We start from the raw sequence: 13,637 nt of genomic DNA, 5'->3' as shown, positions 1-13,637 counted from the left end.
ATGATAACAATTAGATTTCAGTCGTTTACCATAGACTGTATGTAAAAGATGTACACAGCTACCATCATCCACTAGTTTGCAGAGTTGCTCTTAACATTTTAGCTATCGACAAAAATATTTCTCAATTTTTGTCACGAACCGGCAGATACTAAGGTAAAGACCCTACAGCATTAGAGAAAAAAAAACCCTCTAAATTTGATGATTCTCTAATAAGAGCTCTTTGAGAAGGTGGGAAGGAAAAACTCCCTTCTAAACAGGAATAGACCTCCGGGAGGGCTCGGGGAGGGGCAGTCACCTGGTTGGGAGTGGAAAATAGAAGATACAATGCTTGTAAGGGAATTTTTTAGAACAACCTGATAATAATGAATTAAATAGCCACACTAGAAGCAATTAATACATTAGCTAGAATCAAATAAAAGCAAGCAATCTTAAATAGTTGTTTAATGTGCATGGTGAAGGATATATCCTGATTAGAAATGACTGAAAGTTTCCTCACAGCGCTGCTGGAAGCCAAGGCCTATCTACAGTAAGTATCTGGTTAGACATAATGTTGCAAAGATTTTTAGTTGTGTCTATAGTAGGAAATTGGCAGTCATCAGAGGCTTTATAGCTTTAACTGAACTAATTTATTTTGGTCTTTCAACCTCATAGATAAATATAAAAGGGTATCATCTGCATAGCAGTGAATGATGAACTCTAGACCCTGACTGATTTGTCACACATAAGGTGCCCATGCCCTAAAGCATACAATTTACAAAATGAGCATTAACACATTTCATGATCTGAAGCTACCGCTGAAGATTATTACATTTAATGCGAATGTATTTACTGGTCTTTTCTCAATCAGACTTCTTTTTGTAAGTGGAAAAAAAAAAAGACCTCCTGCTGACCATTAGGGGAAAGAAACGCAGGTTTAAAGGTCTTCTGCATTTCCCGATCCATCTTTTATATACAGTCTATGTTTTGGAATAATAGAAACAACCAAGTTCATTTTTCACACTATTTATCCAAAGCTAAATTTTTAATTATCATAACCATGAATTATACTACATGAAAAGAAAACTGAAAGAAGAGCCTCTCCATTGTTTCAGCAAAAAACAACTAAATACTAAAAGAAGTAGATAGTAGTGCAGGCAGTGAGGCGTTCAGTTTATTTAGTTCCCGTGTGAGACTGACAGAGGAAGACAGTTGATTTGACACCTGGTTAACAAGCTGAGTTCCTCCTGTCTAAACTCTGACAGACAGCAGTCAATAGAGAGCTACAGCCTTTAAAGGTCTTGAATTCAATTCACACTAGCAGGCGAGTTGCTGCAGTGTCTGAGCCCACGAACACATTAAGCGAAGTAAATCCACTCTGTAAAGCAGCTTCATACGCCAGCCCACGCTGCTCTTGTTGCTGACAGACGTGCAGGGTCGGTGCAGATTGAACCCGGGACTTTTTAGTTACAGGAACCTTTTTATCCACTTGTCCACTCAGCTGAATAACATCTCGACTATGCTATTCCTGGAAATGAATTAGTTTTATTTCAGCTAAAAGCCATGCAATTTAATGCCCACTGAAGGTATTAACTTAAGAGGATAGATCGAGGCTGAAGAGAGAGAGTTTTAAAAAAAGTAAATAAACACACAAACATACTCCTCCATATTCTGTATCAGTTGCAGCGTTTTCCCTCTTCTCTGCAGCCTGACAGATGCTGACCGAAGTCTGACAGCAGGATTTTGTCTGTGTTGCATCCAAGTGCTGAATAGTTACCGTATTTTAATCTGATATACGACCATTAAAAAAAAAGATTTCTTTTCTGACCTCCTCTAATGAGGTTTTGGCTCTGATTTTATGGGGGGAAAAATACAACTTTATTTGATTATATGCCTGTAAACATAGATTTATTTACAGTTATACTCGTACTGAAATGCCTCATATCTGTTTTTAATTCAAAAAAATATCTAACCACATTACATGCTTGTGCTGATAGTTACAACATTAAATATCGGAAGAGATCAGGTTTAAAGGATAGTTTGTAGAACTGCTGACCAAGGTTTTATACCAAGGCTGTGGTTTAATTCAATGCCACTTCATAATCAGACCGACTATTTTGTGCGATAACCCAGCGTTTGAGCTCAAGGTCTGACACTCAGAATTATTATTCTCAAACTGAACATTTGCATTAGGCTTTCAAACACAGAGTTATAGCAAAACGAAAGTAAACCCTCTTTCAATTATAAGGTTTTATGCATAACGCCACAGTGAACAATCAACTGCTCCTTAGCTGGTCTTAAAATTAGGTAACTACAAGCCAAGATGAATGACAACACATGACATATTACACTGTGTCTATTGAAACAGCATCTGAAAAACTAACAAAACTAAGTACACCCCATGATTCAGTAGCTTGTTGACTCACTTTTAGCAGCAGCAACTTCAAGTAATCAGTTTCCTGTCTGACTTTATCAATTTCTCTAATCATTGTGGGGGATTTTTGCCCACTATTTTTATGTCATTTCAGTTCATTGAGGTTTGTGGGCATTTGTTTATGAACAGCTTTTGTAACGGCCCATCAAAACAATTCAGTCATTCTGTTGCAGATTTGCTGCTGTGCTTGGGATCGTTGTCCTGTTGCATGAAGTTTTGCCCAAGCTGTAGCTGTTGGATAGATGGACTCACATTTGACTCCAGTATACTTTAATATACATCTGAGTTCATGGTTGATTCAGTGACTGTAAGGTCCCAAAGTCCTCTGGGAGCAAAACAAGCCCAAATCATCAACCCTCCACCACCGTGCTTGGTGTGATGTGCTTCTGCTGATGTTTCCCTTCTCTTTTCACTATAACCAGTCATAACTACTTTGGCCTAATTTGTCTTTTGGACGCTGCTGCCAAAGTCTTGTGGTTTGTTCTTTTTAGAAATGCTTTCTCCTGGAAATTTGTACCGTTAATAAGTTTAACATTTAACATAGTAACTAACTTCTTTTTTGTTGGGGTGAATTTGCTGGGATGCCTGTCCAAACGTCTTGTTTTCCACTTGTGAATAATCTTTCTCATTGTAGAATGATGGACTTCAAATCGTTTGGAAATGGCCTTTTAAACAACTTCCTGTCCATCAATCTGTCCACCCAGATTGATGAACAGGAAAGATTGGTTCAGTGGTGATGTAAATTCTCTTTTAAACCACACCTGAATGCTCCAGACCACCAAAACTTTAGCTTTTATAAAGGAGCTCACGTTTACTGATGATCAGTTACTCAAGTGCATGAGTCAAGCTGATAAATAAAAGCATGATAGGTCATGCGTTTCTGTTCACCTGAAGTTGTATTTACCAAATATTAAGACCTGTTAAGGGCCAGGATATTTTTGTTATGTCCTGATATGTTAGACATTAAAACTGTACTTTCTTTTTACCATGACTATATATGGAAAAGCCTAACAGACAAATATATTCAGAGGAGGAGGAAATCTCATATATTCCTGTATTTACTATAGCCTTAATTATATACCCATGTTCATTTGAATAATGAATGAACCGTTTACGCTACTGTAATTAACTCCAGCATCAGAAAAGTGAAAATTTGCTGGTTTTTTTCTCCCTTTTGAATCACCGTATAATTAGACATTGTTGGGTTTTAGGAGCGCAGTCCAGTAAAACCACAGTGACACTCCAGCTGAGAACAACTACACAAACACTGCTCTGTTCTGTTTGCAACCTGAGGGCAAGGCATAAGTTTAAAAGAACCAAACACACCTACACAGAGCTTTTTTTGTTTTGAGTATTGAAAAACAAATAGGCAACAAAGGAAAATTAAAATTGCTTGTTGCTTTTTCAGCAGCTGCACACACAAATTTAAAGAGAAGTTACAGAAATGACATTTTGAAGTTTCTTGGCTGTTTTTTGTTTTTTACAGTATGTTTACATAGTGGGAGATATGAGGCAGTAAACTAAAAACAATGCCAAAGCCTCCAGAGACTTTGAGATATTATTGTCTGTGAAGGTATTAAACTATACTTTCTGGCAGAAGACAATCAATAGTGAAAATTGTTGTGAGCTGCTCTCCTATCATGGGTGAAATGTTACCAGTGCTGAGATGAGGAACACTAGAAATCATAGAAATGCACCCAAATCGGGGCAACCTTGGAATGCACACTGCATTTAAGTCTCCTCGAGGGTGGAGGGTGGAGGATGGGGGGGGCTCACAAGAACCCAATGAACCCACTGGGTCTCCATGATGCATGAAGCGTGGCACAGTGATCTGGCACGGGGCTGGTTACCTTTCATTCTTCTGCAGAACACACACCTTCACGGTGGGATGTAACCTTGCACTGAACGTGTTTGTTTTTGTAGCCTACCAACAAGGCACAGTTTACCCTCCCTTTGCAATATTTACATTCAAACAGTGCTGCAGATGGATGGAGGATCCCGGTGCAGGGCCTGCCTGCATGGGCATCCACTTGGCATGATGATACAGCTAGCTGGTGCAAGCGTAACGTTAGCCAACTGACAACTGACAGCTTGCGCGTATGGCACGGTGCAAGCGTCGCATTTAAAGTTTAAAAGGACACCGAGATACGGCGCCAGCCGCGTTTTACCTCGGGATGCAGTTCGGGGACGATCCGTCTATCTCCCACGTTGCAAACAGGTTCATGGGAACCGGTCTGTTGAGAGCCCCGCTCCCGGGGAAACTCAGCCGGCCGCTTCTTTCCGCCATGGTCCGAGCTGCCGGTGGGACTATCCGACACCAAGCTGGGGGGGTTGGAAACAGCAGACCGGTGCAGGTCCTCTGTATACGCGTGTGTTTCCGTGAAAAAGAGCCGTTACGCACTCACGTTAATGCAGTGCAGACGGCGGAGGACGAGCTCATTTCTCCGGTGTGGTCCTCTGTGCCAGGGAGGGACTGCAGCGGAGCCACCGCTGAGCTTGTTGTGCCTACCACGCTGCTCTGAGTGTATGGAGGGCGATTCGTGCCGCCCTGTTGCGGGAGGGAGGGGAACGTTTTACCCACTCACACACTTATTCACAGCATTCATTGCATTGTGTTTTTGTTTTTGCACCAGATAATAAAATGTGTCTTGTAAAGGAAAAGCATGTATGATATGACATATGATGCCAGCTATATGATAAAACTGTGGTAAGAGAGCATGCACTTGTATAACTGCATGTTAATGTAAATATTTAATCAACCAATCAGATGGGAGTAACTCAGTGCTTTTACCAGGGGGCCCTAGTTGCTGAGGTGGGGTGGAGTGAGTGGGAGAGACTACCTAAGGACAGACAGTGGCAGGAGTCCTCCAAAGCCTGTTTTGTTTGCAGTTTTGCATTTCCATATTTAGAGATACAGATTTGAAATCCACCAGCCTGCTGGGCCTTTTCTCTGTGGAGTTGTATGTTAGGTTAACTAGATAAGTGGAAAAGGATGGATGGAAACAGATGGTAAAATGGTTTAGTCCACCCCAAAGTTGGACTCATCTTTGCAGTACAGTAAATTTATTTTATCAAGCCGAGTCCTGCAAATATGCACCACGAGTCGTGTCTTTCTCCAAAAAAGCAAAATCCACTGAGAGACTCAAGGAGCTTTATTACTGCAAAGATACTGCAGTGGTAAGAAAGCATACAGCTTTTAGTATCTCACTAAGATTAAGTCATTATATGCAAAACCTTTGTTTTTGTTTTTGTTTTTAAAATATGGCATTAATTTCCTTCTATAAGTCTGGCACTTAAATTTGACTGCCTTTGCATTCATTGCGCTTCAACAGGGCATTAATTATCCCTCATATTTTTCTCCAGAACAAAACGTCACCGCAGGACTTCCTTCCCTGCAGTGGCAGGTAGAGTGATACCTGAGTGATACAACAATAACAACAACAAAGCTTTGCTGTGAGAGCAGCTGGGGGTGGAGCAACATTGAACTACAGACAGATAGATAGATAGATAGATAGATAGATAGATAGATAGATAGATAGATAGATAGATAGATAGATAGATAGATAGATAGATAGATAGATAGATATGCAAAAACTCCATGTTAAATTCCATTTCAACGGCTCGAGTTGCGTGATTACATCTTTCACTCTTAAAATCACAGCAGTTTACCTGCGTAAATTATTTCCATTCATTCACCTGGAAAATCATGTCCTGATTATTGTCATCCCTAATGGTGGATCACTCATGTACAGCCATGCAGCGACTTTGCAATGCGAGTAGACACTGCCACCATGTGGTGACCACGATGAATGGGATTAAAGCCAAAGTAATAAAAACTGCTTGCATTTAACCAAGACCGCAACAAACATGTTTTACTCTTTAACGGTGAGTAACGTAAAGAGAAACCACTCATCTTTAAAGCACGTGGCCACTTTAAGGATTAGCATGAGCTCCTGGATAAGCTGTTACTATATTAATCCTCAGAAAGCTTGTCTATAATCATATTTGCTCAGTAATCGCCCCTCTGTCCCCTTGAACAAGCGAAAAAATGAACTTTAATTAATTTTTTACTGTTCAAAATCAGGTTTTTCTCAGTATAAAGGCCGTCAGAGCCAAAGACTGTACAAAAAAGTGGATGTAGTCACCACTGGAGCCAGAAGTGATCATATGTGGATGAAAGGGAGGAGCAATAAGTTATAAACTGCAAAATGCACCAACAGCCCAAACATAGCAGAGAGGTCCAGTTAGCACACACCAGGTACAGATGTCTTTGTTGGAACACCTGTTAGTCAAATGTGTGCCCAGTATTCAGATGTATTCCAAATACATTTGGCCCCATGATGTCGTTATAGTTAGCTTTTATAATCCTGTAAAGTTGGGCCCTTTAACATGGAAGTCTATGGGGAGTGACTCGCTTTTGGGACCAGCCCCAAAAGTCAAAAACAAGTGCTTCTTAAAAAATAAGAGTTGGGTGCACAAGTTTGCATTTATTTAGGATTTGGCACTGCATAAAGCAGGTGGTATAATGTACACAGAAACTTCACCTCAAATCAAAAGCTAGATGGTTGAAACTTCGACACAATCTGGGGTTCCAAAAAAACAATGATCCCAAAGATACATTCAAAGATACTGGTTGTGTAAATGAATAGAGCAAGCTAACACTCTGGAATGGTCTTCCCAAATCCTGATCTCAACTCAAGTACCCTCAACAGGTCAGTAGCAGGAAATGCAATCAATTTAACAATTCTACCAAGAGTAGTGGTCAAATATCGAGCCAGAATTAAGCAAGAAGCTTGTTTGTGGCTACCAAAAGCATCTAATTGAGGTGTAACCTGCTAAGGGGGATTTAACCAAATATCTGAAATATGTTTATATAACTGAGCCAAAAATAAATTCAGAATTGTTTTTAAAGTCATTAAAGATATATTCTGTATCCACACCGAAAAAAGAACCGTTCAAAGAAATCATGGAAAGCAGCAAATTACCACATCCATGCCTATGTGTGTATGTAAACTTCGAACACAACTGCAGTTTTATTACACCTAAGAGCCATTGACTTTCACCCTGTGTGCCTCTTCATTGTACAATACATAGAATATCTAAACAAAAAGCCTTGAATTGTATCAGAGGACTTGAAATAAAGTCAAAATCTTAATACAACCCATGTTTGCACTTTGCTATATCAGCTTCATTACAGCAAGGTTTGAGCCACACGTGTTCAAACAGGATCTTGTGGTAGTTATGAGCTTGGCTTAATCTTCACTCTCAAGCTTATCCACTACTGTATGTGCACACAAGAAAGCTGCAGCACCTGCACTGCAAACCCTCCAATTTTAATTAATGTTGCTCAATACTGACTTGAAAAACGACAAACGAACAGAATTAACAGTTGTGAAGCTTTATTGAGTTCAATCGCAGAAATTTTAATGCGTATGTGAATCTCTTGAACCACATTCACAAAGTATTTTAAAAAACTGACATAAAAAAAGGAAAGGAAATGCAGTGGGCATTTTATTAGTATCAAATTATAAACTTATTTAGAGACAAACGTGTTCAGGCCCTCAACACCCAATAGGGTGGAGATTAAGAAAACTCAGCAGGTGGAATAAGGCCGTGATTTAAAAACAAATCTAAATCCATTACAAAAATGAAAGAAAAAAAAAATCCAGACAAATAACTAGCTGAAGTCTTTGCAGATTCACATATCAGGGCAGTGAATGAAACGTGTACAAATACGTCATCACAAGCGTAATCACAGCAACAACCGGGAGCTCGCATTACCAAAACATACTCGTCAACATTTTGGAGAATCAATGACGTGACCAAAAGCCACAGAGTGCTGGATGGAATCAAAACATGGCAGACAGCTTAGACTGTAACGGGCATCATCACCAACTGAGTATTTCGTATATATGAAATGCCTGTACAAAGATGGGATACATAAATCTCACAAAAACAAAACTTCCTTCTACGGAGACGCATCCAAAATTAAGATTTACAAATAATAAACACGAAAGTGTCATTAATGACAGTCTTTATTTCAAAAGAAGCCATATAAAAAGGCAATGCATCCCCTTCACTAAAACAAAGAAGGAAAAAAAAGAAAGGAAAAAGACTTAGACCCACACAGAGCAACTACAAGTCTATGTTACAACATACAGGTGTACCCATCTCAGTGTTTGCTGTCTGCTGAGGCGGAGCGGGAACGAGAGCGGGACTGGGAGCGAGAGCGAGAGCGGGAACGAGAGCGGGGAGACTGTTTGTCCTGAGCCGGTGCAGGTGAACGCGAGCGAGATCTGGAGCGCGACTTGGAGCGAGACTTGGAGCGGGACGGGGATCTGGCTGAGGCCTTGCCCCCTCCTGACGTCTTCTTCTCGGGAGTCCGGCTGGCGGATCTGGATCGGCTCCTGGAGCGGTTGCGGCTCCTGGAGCGACTCTTTGAGCGGGAGTAGCTGCGGGAGCGAGAGCGGCTCTTGCTGTGACTGCGGGGAGAGAGAGAGAGAGAGAGAGCGCGCAATTACAACACAATGTTTCGGCTTTTCAAAATAAAATATTAAATCTCTTAACAGTTTGTCAAACTGACTTGAAACCTCGCAAATTCCTGAACAATTTATGGATACAACCTAAAATAAATTAAAAAAAAACCTTACTTTCTGCTGTCCTCAAACATCTTCAGCTTGCGACCATTCAGTTCTGTCCCATCAAGCTTGGATATGGCATTCTTCATGTCACTGCGGGATGCAAACTCAACCACCCTGCATGAAAAGAGAAATTAGTGGACAAACAGTTCACATTAGGAATACAGAAAGGCTCAACTCAAAAAACAGCAACTCACCCTTCGTTTTTGGTGGGTCTGTGAGCGTCCACAAAGGTAACTTCCCCTGCTTTCCTCATCAGGTCCTTCAGGTCCTATTTTTAAAAGCATAAAGGCGGGTTAGCAACGGGGAATGAAACCTGAGGTGTCAGTGAGAGCCTTCTCAGACCTGGAGGGAGAGAAATGAACAGGCAGCAAGAAACCACTGAAACTTGGGTCATCTAGTCCTGACGTTTGTCACTTAGTGATAAGCTTCCATTTCAGTGGAGGCCACGTAAACAAAAGAGCCACACAAATTGCATTTTGAGAGTGGACAAGTGTTGCTTTTTCATTTATTTATTCTTTTAAATTCCTTTTGTACCCTTAAATTATATTTTTAAGCACATCAAACAAAACCAGATTGAATTGTATTATAAAACGCCTGAAGGGTAACATAGAACTGTGTTTGGTTTTTTTGGGTGAACGGATGAATTTCTGTATGCCAACTATTTATACGATTGAGATAATGCTATGTACTTACAGGCAAAACTATGGGTAGGTGGAAAAAAACCCTAATGTGGACTTCCTTTTTGTTGATGTATTAGTTCTAAAGAGATTTGGCTCAACAGAGATACACTGTTTACGTGAGTCCCCTTTAGGACTGTAACTCTACACCCCGTTACCACCCGACCCTAAACAAACCCAATCACATGAGTTTTATGCTACTTACCGCTCCATACCCAGGAAGATATTAGCATAGAGCCACTTGTCCAAATAGCAAATGGGAACCAATGCAGTGTTAAGCCCTTGAGAAACGCCCTCGGCCTTGACTCAGCATCCGGCCTCCACAAGTAAGGAACCACCAGAGATCAAGGAGGAGGGGTGTGCGCCCGACCCAACACCCCCCACAGCTCCATCAGCAACAGAAAAAGACCCAAATGGGAGAGTGTAGGGACCGTGGATTTGAGGGGGGTTACATCAGTCGGGAGTGCCAGCCCACAGAACCTCCAGACTGTGGCTACGGACCTCCTAAGGCTACCGTATCCTGCGCTAGACCACTCTCACCCGTTACTGGGCCCAGCCAAGACTTTACATCAGCGGCAACTGCGTGTAAGGAAAGGCACCAAATGGACACTATTCAGAAAAACAACCAGCAGAGGGCGCTACACACTTGTGACACCCAGTGGAGGGTGTGCATTTACCTCTGATACAAAGGAAACCATATCAGAGCAGCTGTTTGAAAAAATAAAATAAAATAAATAAAAACAGTTAAATGTTTTTGTTAGAATGCCTGGCATCAGTAATAACATGTGCTTTTGTGTGGAGAAAAAAAAAGAGTGTTTAAAAGGAAAAAGTATTTATAAACACTAGGGGGCTTCCTATAGTAAATAGAAAATTGCCTGGTATGTGTTGTTTTCTGTACCTTGTGTGTTTAAAGAAACTGACCCGGCCAATAAAATTAATTTTGCTCCTTTACAAAACTAGGTCATTTTTAAAAAGCTTGTGTCCTGTTGTCTCTTACCTGCCAGCTCGTCCGCGAAGACAAGTTCTCCACAACGAGTCTGTGGTCAGTCCGCACTGGAGGGCCATATCTGCAGAGGCAACAAACACCAGCACAGCTTTGATTACATTTTCTGTAAGGAGCACAGATCTGGTGAATGCATCCACATCCGGATCTGCCTTTGTGCCTGAAAACACGGCTGGTGTCTCGTCACGTTCACCGTCTACCTTAGGGTTCTGTAAATATTTGAGTTTGCTTCAGAGGTGAAACTCAACACTGGCCAATCCTATTTTAGTGTAGTCCATTAGAGACTCTCAATCCTACTTTCCTGCCACATGTATGCAAATTTGTATGTGTATCTTTCCAGCTTGTATAATATTGGTTGAGCTGTCACAGGACTGTATTTGACTTTGGACCAGATAAACTATTGTCACACCCAGTTTCCACGTAACAGGATCTGTTATCACGTGTCAGAGGTTTACAACCTAATATCAATATTTAATCTGCATCTGTCCATTTATTAGAATTTTATTTATTTAACATCATTATTTCTTTTTACATGAATATTATCTTTAAGTGCTTTTTATAAAATTATTACTTTGTTTTAAAGGAAGCTACTGAAAATGTGCTGTACCTGGATCCACTGCTGCGAGACTGACGATAGCCGCCGCCACCACCACCACCACCACCGCCGCCGCCTCCGAAACGTCCCATTCCAGGTCCGCCACCTCTTCCTCTTCTGGAGCGAGCATGCTCAATAGTGACCCTGATGGGCAAAAAAAAGAGGTTCAATCAGTGTTATCAGATTATATACAAAGTAATTATATCTGATTAAATGTGTGTGCTCCATGTGACTCAGGCATGCGACAGCTCCACCACAGGGAGCCTGATGTCATTATTTTGCGATAAGCAAGACTGAGGAAAAAGAAGTTATCAGCTCAGAGAAATTATTCTTAATAACTAGGAACTAGTTCTCCTTTCCAGCCACTGTCTGAATGTTTACTTCTTGTTTTGAAGGGCCTCCTGAGTTGTGTCAAACACTCACAAATGAGCCTTTAAAAGGTCTGTGGCAGTCTAACAGCACAGAAAGAGGAACCGGGACCAGCCAAGGAAATTTACTTATAAAATGAAGAAGCTGCTCGGTCATAGAGTATAAACAGCTTGTAAGGTTCTCAAAAAATAAACTTAATAAGCTGCGATAAAGTAGCAATTATATCTTGCTGGAAAAAAGTCAAATGTAACCGACCCACACCCACCAAATAAGACATAAAGACAACATCATTACCGTTCACTACACAGTTCTTTGCCATTTAGCTCATACACAGCATCATCTGCATCTCTGTGGTCATCAAATTCCTGAAAGGAAGAGGAAAATGTGATTATGTATAAGCAAAAACACTTTGAAAACTCTCACTTTGCACAAAAAAAAAAAATGCTCAAACTCACCACAAAGCCAAAACCATTCTTCAAGTTGATCTCACGGATGCGACCATAGCCCTTGAAAAACTTCTCCACATCTCTCTCTCTGGCGTGAGGACTCAAGCGTCCAATGAAGACACGGCAGCCACTCATGATGATTTTATCAGCTGAGATGAAAGAGTAATTAGTTAACAGCATCTAGCTCAGCGCTTTTACCGCACAAAGTGTTTACTCGTTGCTTTTTATTTATGTGCTAGTCATGTGCTGCCTTTTATGGCCAAGATAAGCAGGCCACACCCCTTGAAACAAAGGTCACATCCGCTGCAAAAATACAAGTTAATCAACCATTTTCTAAATTAAATATTAACCACAAAAAGAAAAAAAAAGCAGATAGTTTAAACTACATGTATTTTATGAAACTTTAGCAAAATTAATTATGTTAATCCGTTTTAGATTTGCATGACAAATAACGTAAAGAGACTTGCAATACACTCAAGCTAGGGTGAAAAACAGGCCCCTGGCAAACTGAACAAAGCTCAACAGGATCGGAACACACACCATGATCCCTCTCCGGTTTAAACGAGTGTAGTTTAGCTTGTAAGCAAAAAAAAAACTGGGCTTAGCGTACCCCGACGGTTCGCAGGCTATTTGCATCATCGAGCTCAAAATGGAAAACGGTTTTGTATGGAGCTATTGACTGAAACCGTACAATCATTCTCACGGCTAAATTGTAATTTAAAGCGCGTTTATCAATATTTACAGGTATTTCCACACATTTTCGTCTTATGCGATATGAAATGTGCAGACAGCACAACAACGGCGATCAAGGGGCCCGTTAAAACAGCTCAATGGATCTGCATCAAAGGAGAAAAAAAATAGTCCGATTGCATTGCAGGTAATCAGTAATGATTAAATAATCGATTCTCTCCGATTATGAGACACCAGAAAAATGACTTGGGGCCTTGCCAATCGGCCTCAGATAAACCATCGGCGTCGATTATTATTGCAATCCTACCTTAAATTAGAGGATCGCTGGTAAGGGGATGTAAAAGACTGCGGATCTGACAAATAATGTGCTATATTAGCTGGGTAACAGTAAGCACAAGCAGGCCTCATCACAATTTCGCTCTTGACGCTCGCCTCGAGGTCATCCCCAGCTAGCCGAAGCTAGCCTGTGACCTAACTTCGGTTTCAGCGCGAAGAACGCGCCAATTTAACGTTTGACAAAAATCGCAAAATCCTTGAAATAACACAAATACGCTTTAATAACCGCTCACCTGTTTCTTTGTTCCTAATAGAGCTGCTTGGGCCTTGTTGCTTTCGCTGCTGGCTCGCTCCTGCTCAAAGTAGGTCACCGACTGTGCTGAATCAAAATGGCGAGTGAGCATAAAAAGAGCAGAGACCGCAAAATGCGTTGCTGCCCTCACAGTGTCACGTGATTGCAGCAGGTAACGCTTAACTAGGTTTACGCTGTTAGAGCCATGGGCTTTACCCCCAGTAATATTTACAGCTAA

At 41.0% G+C, this 13,637-nt stretch overlaps 2 protein-coding genes across 3 annotated transcripts in view; both read right to left on the bottom strand.

Moving 5' to 3' along the window:
- The window catches only part of pacs2 (phosphofurin acidic cluster sorting protein 2), a 68,052-nt gene extending 63,139 nt beyond the window's left edge, over window positions 1-4,913 (bottom strand). For both annotated transcript variants that reach the window (XM_085379202.1, XM_085379203.1), the window contains exon 1: window positions 4,579-4,913. In XM_085379202.1, coding sequence (XP_085235328.1) covers window positions 4,579-4,697 — 119 coding nt within the window. In that variant the 5' untranslated portion in view covers window positions 4,698-4,913. The remainder of the gene's footprint in view (window positions 1-4,578) is intronic.
- A 2,916-nt stretch (window positions 4,914-7,829) lies between these two features.
- On the bottom strand, window positions 7,830-13,491 carry srsf5a (serine and arginine rich splicing factor 5a). Its single transcript, XM_085342652.1, has 8 exons — window positions 13,401-13,491; window positions 12,151-12,290; window positions 11,990-12,060; window positions 11,339-11,470; window positions 10,726-10,795; window positions 9,246-9,319; window positions 9,061-9,165; window positions 7,830-8,892 (listed from the first exon to the last, which is right to left on the bottom strand). Exons 2-8 carry the CDS (start codon window positions 12,274-12,276, stop codon window positions 8,583-8,585), a joined length of 888 nt encoding a protein of 295 aa, XP_085198778.1. The 5' UTR covers window positions 12,277-12,290; window positions 13,401-13,491; the 3' UTR covers window positions 7,830-8,582.
- Between the last annotated feature and the right edge of the window lie 146 nt (window positions 13,492-13,637).

Source organism: Diplotaxodon limnothrissa, linkage group LG19 (genome assembly GCF_057381915.1).
Source record: "Diplotaxodon limnothrissa isolate DT_005_m linkage group LG19, D_limnothrissa_male_GT1.1, whole genome shotgun sequence".
NCBI classification, from domain to species: Eukaryota; Metazoa; Chordata; class Actinopteri; order Cichliformes; family Cichlidae; genus Diplotaxodon; species Diplotaxodon limnothrissa.
This window is presented reverse-complemented; position numbering and strand designations above follow the sequence as displayed.

What these genes read in the sequence shown, in the direction of transcription:
- srsf5a (XM_085342652.1), bottom strand. Translation starts at nt 12,276, where the DNA reads ATGAGTGGCTGCCGTGTCTTCATTGGACGCTTGAGTCCTCACGCCAGA. An exon ending in CTTCGCGGACGAGCTGGCAG is followed by an intron (nt 9,320 to 10,725) that starts GTAAGAGACAAC and finishes TTTTAAAAATAG; the next exon opens with GACCTGAAGGACCTGATGAG. An exon ending in ATGTTTGAGGACAGCAGAAA is followed by an intron (nt 8,893 to 9,060) that starts GTAAGGTTTTTT and finishes CTCTCCCCGCAG; the next exon opens with TCACAGCAAGAGCCGCTCTC.